This window comes from Haliaeetus leucocephalus, unplaced genomic scaffold (assembly GCF_000737465.1).
Source record: "Haliaeetus leucocephalus isolate CR32 unplaced genomic scaffold, Haliaeetus_leucocephalus-4.0 Scaffold162, whole genome shotgun sequence".
In the NCBI taxonomy this organism is placed as follows: domain Eukaryota; kingdom Metazoa; phylum Chordata; class Aves; order Accipitriformes; family Accipitridae; genus Haliaeetus; species Haliaeetus leucocephalus.
This window is the reverse complement of record NW_010972598.1, coordinates 12,544,175-12,551,719: the sequence shown is the minus strand read 5'-3', so window position 1 is coordinate 12,551,719 and position 7,545 is coordinate 12,544,175. Positions and strand designations below refer to the sequence as shown.

At 51.2% G+C, this 7,545-nt stretch overlaps 1 protein-coding gene across 1 annotated transcript in view; it reads left to right on the top strand.

Moving 5' to 3' along the window:
- The first annotated feature begins 5,055 nt into the window (after nt 1-5,055).
- Nucleotides 5,056-7,545, top strand: part of PEBP4 (phosphatidylethanolamine-binding protein 4) — a 37,306-nt gene continuing 34,816 nt past the window's right edge. The window contains exons 1-2 of the mRNA XM_010563002.1: nt 5,056-5,195; nt 6,719-6,851. Of these exons, the coding sequence (XP_010561304.1) occupies nt 5,056-5,195; nt 6,719-6,851 (273 nt within the window). The remainder of the gene's footprint in view (nt 5,196-6,718; nt 6,852-7,545) is intronic.

Below are 7,545 nucleotides of genomic sequence, written 5' to 3'. Positions count from 1 at the left end.
AGTCCTTTCAACAGGTTTGCTGCTGGGTATCAACAGCATAAATACTTTTTTTTTCAGCTGTTGTTCAGACTGTAAGAATTGGTTTCTATGAGTTTCTTGGGTGCTTTCCTCATGGGACCCTCTGTGGCATCATCATGGGGAAACTGAGGCAGAGAGGAGCCCAAATCAGAGGAAAATGCTGGACCTTGAAGGAAGAGCTGAGCTCTTTTTGCAGCAGCTGGGCTGGACTAAGGCTTGGGGGTCGTGGCTAGGAGTGCAAGGAGCAGATTTATTGCCTAGAAATGCCTTTGCTCATGCAAAGCAAAATAAACCCTTGTTTTCATGAGTATTAGGGCGAAGCAACAGTCTTGGCTCTGTGGCAAGAAAGGGATAGAGTTTCTAATGGACTTTAGTGGTATGCTATAACTTTGCTGCAGCCTGAAACAAACTGGGGGGGGGGATGGGGGATGGACGGACCTACAGTGCCAGGCTCCCTGTGTCCTGGGACTGGGGAAACTCAAACCCAGTGATGGGTCCCTGCTCTGCCCCTGCAGGCAATTAATGTCTGGGGAGAGCCGAGGTCGCTTAATGAAATGGGATGGAGGTAAACCTAGATTCCATGAAATAAAATAGCTATTTATGGTGCAAGGACTTTGTTTCTTCTGACTTCACCCAGTACTATGAAGTGGATTATAAATGGCACTGGTTAATCTTAAACTAACATCAACAGGAAGCCAGTGGCTCGGGTGGGAAATTCCAAAGCTCACAAACACTATGTTTTGGGCCCATGTCAGAATAAAAAGCTTGTCTCTTATGAACATTTATGGGGAAATTCTGACCTGGAAACACTTGTTTTGTGTTAAAGCCCAGCATTAAGGAAACAAACTGCAAGAGGGCTGGAGGGAGATGCATGCATGTGAAAGTTTTGAGAGCCTGTCAGATTCAGCTGATGTCCATGGGGTTCCTTGAAATGCTTTGATTTTTGGTTGAGCTGTGTCCTAATGCTTTCAATGGCTTCTGGCAAATATTTTAGGACCTTGGTAGCAGCTTATGGGGCTACGGGAGAGTGTCAAGAAGTGGGCTGCGACGGTGTGATGTTGTGGGCTGGGGGGCTCAGCAGCACCCAGATGGGCTGCTGCCTCCTCTGCAACAAGCTACCTTCTTTCCTCTGCAAGCACTGGTTTTGTGGCCTCATGTATCAGCTGATGTGTGTAACTTGGCTCCCAACACGGGTGCTTTGGCTTTCACGTGTGCTTTGTTGCAGTTGCTAAAGTAAGCCTGAGACTTCTCCCTTCCTTCCCTGCCTTAAGGTAGTTTCCTTTTATTAAGAGCCTTTTCATCTTTAGTATTAATAGAAAATTATGATTTCCTTACCTATATCTTAGCTTTGCCAACTGTGAAAGGCTTTCAAGTAGCTCTTGGACCTGACTTGGTTTGCTGGAAATATATATATTGCATTTGTATCTCCTCCCAATGAACTGAAGTGATAGTGGGACTGCAGCATGTGTAGGCAGCACTTTGCTTCCTTGGGCTTCACATCATTGCTTCTCTCATCTGATTAACCAAACAAATCTATCCAAAACCCACTAGTTGGACTTGGTGCCTTTGAAAGATTTGTTTTTCTTCCCAAATATCAGTTCCTGCTGGCAGTCAGGAACTTCCCAGTCCTGTGACCCAGGGCTGTGCAAGAAAGGCATGGGGAAAGGCAGGGAGCACAGCCCATGTGGCTCCATGCCAGGGCTGTTTCAAGCCATCCTCCAAATTAAGAGTGGCTTAAAAGCAATTCCTTCCTCTCCTTCCGCTGGGGTTTGGAGGAAAGAGAGGCCAGAGTGAGCTGAGGTGTTACATGTGCAGAGATGCAGTGCATAGTCTGAGCACAGTTAAATTACTGGGGTCGTGCTTGGTGCCCGATAAGGCAGACCCATGCCTGGTCTGCACAGAAATGATAAAACTGAGAAGCAGGAGGGGGTTTACAGTAGTGTTTTCAATAATGGCTTTGCAAAAAAAGAAAAAAAAAAGACAAACCCCACCACTGTGAAGCATCTGTTTGTAAATGGAGAGCAGTATCTCATTCTTGAGTGGGGGGGGGGAAATCCTGGACGAACATATTTTCCCCAGCAATGAGCTGCATAGCCACAGCACTGTACTGGGAGGCTTCCCAGCAGCTGGAAGGACGAGATTCCTGTGGTCCTGCACTGCTTAGTCAGGAGAGGTGACATGCAAACACGCTGGGGTTGCTGGGAGAGGAGGTTGGCTCCTGTTCAGTACCTGGCTTGACACCACCAGATGTGTGTTTCTCCCATGGGAGGATCCTTCTCCGGAGAGGAGGCTGCTCCGTGCGGGCTCTCAGGCATGTGATTTATTGGTTCTCCCTGGCTGCGAGAGCTCCAGGCGCAGGCAGACCAGAGGAGATGGATGCTGGGGGAAATTACCCATCTCCTGTGAGGGTTTGCCAGGCCTGGAGTGTTTGTGTAGGCAGGGTTGTGCTGGGGCAGGTGTGTTATGGTCTGGTAGCAAAGCCAGCAGCGCTGCCAGCTCGTGAGTCACCCTGTCCTGTGCATGTGTCTAAAAACCAAATAATCCGGTGGCTTTGTGCCCCTCAGGAGCCTGTCTGACCTTGCGGGAGCACAGCACAGGAGCTGTTGTCTGGCTCTGGCAGAGTAACTTTCCCATCCATTTTGTCCCCCGGTGATATGGGTTTGCTGCACGGGCTTCCTGCTGCCTTTGCAACTCCTGAGCAGGAGAAATAGGATCTTTGTAATTACTCTGCAAATAGCTTTTAGAAAGAAAGCCATAGTTTGTCTTGCACAGGATGCTGTGAGAGAGCTTGCTAATCTGATGGGGTTTTCTTCCAGAGCATTCCCGGGGGATCCCTCTGCACCTTGTCTGTTGGCAAACCCTTTTGTGCTGATCCCATTTGGTGACAATCCTCTCAGGAGGTCTCCAGATGGAGGTGTTGCCTCTGTGTGAAGGGCTTCTCTCTGCTTCTAGGCATAAAATAAAATGGCCCTGTTCAGAGTCCTGTTTCTGGCTTTTGCTGTTATTTGGGCAACCTCTGCAAAGTGGTTACCCAAACTAACCACTGCAAACTTACTGCAGGAACCAACTGGAGCCAGTTACTGCAAAGTACCGGTGTTCCTCTGCTGCCCTGGGACAGACCCGGGGGTCTGAGCTGCCAGGACTGCACCAATGCAAGCCTTGTGTCAGCTTCACTGCTTTCATGCTTGAATAAACAGTGAAAATGGACGGGTTTACCGTGGTGAGAGTCACTTTGGCAGGAAGAGTCCCTTGTCCATGTCTACAGCTCTACCAGTGTCCGCGTCCCTGTGTCTGTCCTAGTCAAAGCCACTGTCCCTTCACCTGCCACCCTCTTCCAAGCTTTTAGCTGAGCTGTCAGCTTTTCAAGGGAAGTCGTTCTTTTCTAAGAAATCCCCCTTTCCATGGTGGAGAGTCTCTGGGCAGCTGTAATGATTAACAGTCCTGGGGCTGCAATCCCCTGTGTGGCTCCCCTGGGACCCCAGATTATCACAACCCCCCCCCAGCTTGTGATAGCATGTGAGGATGTAAACCCCATTTTGGTGATCCTGACTTATGCAAACCAGTGCTCCTGACTCTGATGGGAAAAGCATTACTCACGTGAGCCTGTTTGCAGGATCAGAGCTCTAATTATGGGGTTTGCCCATCTCATAGCATGGGAACCAGAGCCATTAGCCCCTAAACCTCCAGATCATTCCCAATATATTAATGTTTCTAATTAGTTAAGCCTGATGCCTTTTCTCTCTGTAATGACAGTGGCGCTAGTACTTACTCGTGTTCGCTCTGCGTGCCGGTACTTCATTATATAATGATACAGTATGTGTTCTAATACCTATTCCCAACTGACAGTGGGTTTTTTGCATATGCCTCATCCAGAACTGATTAGGCAATGGAGAAGACAGGCTAGTGCAAATAAATGTTTGGGTTGCATCCTTTCTAATTAGCTGGGAAGTTGCTAGTGCAGAGGGGAATTAGGACCAGGTGAGGACCCAGAGCCGGTGGGTCAGTTGAAGAAGGGTGCTGTGGGATGAAAACCCATTGCCTGGTTTTGTGCTTCTTTTAGGGGACGAACTGCCCCTTCTCCGGGCTGTGTTTTCATCCCCAGTCCTTTCTTCCCTTCCCTCCAGGGAAACCATCTCCACGGCAACCTCAAACCTCCAGGCTCTGCCTCAGAGCTGCTCGCCCATCCCCAGGACCCGGTGGGTAAGTGCCTCGGCAGGGCCGGCCACCGTGGTCCGGGCCACCGGGTCCATCAGGCTGCTGCAGGCACCTCGCCGCAGCCCAGGGAGGTGAGGGGTGTGGGTACCTAAACCTCATACCCCGGCTCCCCTCATCCTGGGGGCTTGGCTCATGCTTCGTACGGACTTAAAAATGGGTGGTCGTGGCTGTCCTCCTGCAGGAAAAGCTCTGCCCTGGTTCTGGAGAGGGTGGCTGGGTTCAAGGGGGCTGGTCTTCTGCAGGGGCTCTGCCTGGGGTCAGGGATGTGTTGGTCAGCGTGTCACGGCTGGTTGTGCATCCATCAGTAATGGTCTTGGTTAGACCGTTAGCCTGATAGCAATTTTTCATCTTTTCCATCACATTAGAGTCCTAGGGAGAGCAGCAGGGCCAGCACTGGTGGTGATCATGGCTGTGCTGGGCTGCCCAGTTTGTGATATCATATGTGCACATCCCTGGTGCCATGCGGGAGGGTGGGAATGCGCCGTCCTTGTAGGTGGGCAGAAATGGGTCCTCTAAGATGTAGGATCTTGCTGTAAGCCCGCTGGGGACTTGGTATTCCCTGGCACGGGGCAGCAGCAGGAAACACAGTTCATTTCTGGCATGGTTGGGATTAATGATGTGGAACTGGTGGAAGTGGAAAAAAAAAATGACGTGTAAGGCTGGGTGTGCTTTGCCTGGAGCTGGTTTCTGGGAGGGGGGGGCTGAACTGGAGCATGGTGGTGGGGATGCTGTGGGTGCTTGCAGGTGCTGGGGGAGCGGTGCTGGGTCACAGCTCTGCCTGTGGGACTGACCCTCTCTGTCCCTTGGTCTCTGCAGGGCAGGATGAAGCTGCTGGGTGCTGTGTTGCTGGCTGCCAGCCTGCTTGGCACTGCTGCCCGGGAGGAGCAGTCCCCCTGGCCAGATGACCCTTTGCGGACCTGCTTCTTCCAGATGCTCAGCGGTGTGGACGGTGAATTCTGCAGGTGAGTGACACCCTCTTGTCTCCTTTCTGAACTGCACCAGCCCTGGGTGGCCAGTCATGTGCTGCCCTTGCATGTCACCTCCTGGGACAGTTAATTCCAGTATCCCTTTTGCCAGGGCTATAAATATTAGTTGCTTTCTTCCTTTTGCCAGGAATCTGGGCCAGAGCAAAGCCAAGCAGTGCCTACATGCACTGCAAGCTGAGATCTTGGTGTCTCTGGGCACCTCCAGTTGTTCCTTGGTCCATTTTGCAAGGTTTTTGAAGCAACTTCCAGAATCAGAGATGACAAATGTTTTCTGCAGAAAGTCTCAGAGGAAGGGGGCTACTTTTGGTGAAGGAAAGTGCTAGAACAGGTCATCCCACAGACCTCAAAGCTCATCCTGCAGAGATGTTAATGCTTGAGGTGTGGGCATGGGAAGAGGAGGAAGCCTTAGGGAGCTTCTCCTGGAGCTGCTAACAGGCAGTTTGCTGCTGTACCAGTTGGGGGCCCCAGCTGAACAGTCACCAAATGCCCCCCTTATCAAGTGTTTTAATACTGAAGCTCCTTGCCTTAAACTCTTGCTGCTGGAGATGGGAGGCAGGGCTGGGTGAGCAGAGGCACACATGCCCCTTGCCTTTGGGGGCTTCTTAATATCCCACACTGCTGGGAGCTTCTGCATCAAAAACATCCTTTCTGCTACTTAGTTAACCAAAATGCTCTCTAAGTGTGAGCAACTTAAGCTTCTAGATTAAGGCAAGTGGGGACTTCACTTGGACCCAGCTTCCTCCCACAAACCATGAGTAGCAGCACCTTACTTTCAACTCTCAGCTTCCTCTGTGCAAGCCCCGTGCCGGTGCGGGCATTTGCTCAGCAGCTTCTCGGGCTGCAGGATTTAAGGGTGACTCCTGTGAGGGTCATGTCGGTGGCAGCTAATCTTCAGGGTGGCCTTGAGACCTGCTAGCCACACGCTGCGGTGACCTGACAGCTTGCCCTGGTGGCCCCTTTCTCTGTTAGATAATGCAGAAGGGGAAAGCACTCTGTGCAGAAGTCAGAGCTGGAGATATCTGACCTGTTATTGCTCTACCAGTGCTAAAATACAGAGGAGACTTCTCCCTGCTTTCATATCGCGAGTGGGAGAAGGGGGTTCAGAGTTCAAATGGCTTGTCCAAGGCCGAGGGGGAATAGGGGTAACTTTGCTCTCCGAGCCTTAGATTAACCCATGCGGGCCATGATTTTTAAAGACTATTAAAAAAATCCTGGAAATAATCTGAGCGTTGTGCTGAGGCATAGTGAATGTTTAAAGTCTTGCTGCTGCTTTGGAGAGGGAGTACACCCCATGGCTATGTTACAGCATGGGAGGGTGCTTATCCTGGTGTACAAGGTGCCCAGCAAGTTGGATCCTGCATCTCCTGCCCAGCATTGCAATCGTAGCTCAAGCCTGGCTGGCAAGTGGCACCAATTCCCATCCCCTGGCACCAATTCCCATCCCCTGGATGGTGTGGTCCTACCCTACAAGCTCTTCTCTCCCCCTTTTTTCTCCCCAGGGGGGATCTAGAAATTATCTACCCGGAGCTGGGTGACGTGGGCTGCACTTACATCCCCAAGTGCCACCAGTACCGGCGGCGGATCAGCAGGGAATGGGGCAGCCCCCGCGTTCGGTACCCCCAGGCTGAGAAGGTGAGTCCCGAGTCGCATCGCTCAGGGGTAGCTGCCTCTTCTCTGTGCTAATTAAAGGTGTAGCCAGCTTGCAGGGGAGGAATTTGCTGGGAAAGGATTGCTTACACACGTGCGCGCTTGTACTTTGAGCTTGGCCTTGACACCCTGGCTGGGAGCTGGGCCAGGCAGGGACACCCAGTACCCACGCTTTGGGTGCTGGGGACGGCCCGGGGGGTTGTTCACCCTGTGTCATGTGCTGCTTAGCACCGCTGTCCCCCGGCCAAATTGCTATCAGCTACTCGAGTTGTGCTTGTTAAACTTTTGCCTGCAATCAGGGTGACTTTCTAATGTGTGGTGTGGTTTTTTTTTTCTTTCCTCCATGCTTCCCCATTGTTTCAGGGGTTTGGTCTGAGGCTGAGCTGTGGGTAAACTGGATCTCCATAAATGTTGTGGGGTTTTGGGTTTTTTGGTTTTTTTTTCCCTACATTGTTGCAGAAATGGCTACAAAATTTGCATGCATAGATGTTTTTAAATATTTTTTTTTTGCAATTGCTTGTAAACTTTTTAAAGCAAACCCACGCTTTGCCTGGGTGTTTACATCCCTAGCTGGCTCTCGCAGAAACCGGATTAATGAACCCGATGAGGTCCCGCGCAGTGCAGGGGCTGCAGGGTTTGTAATGCGGGGTTGGTGGGGGGTGGTAACGGGGTGGGTGGG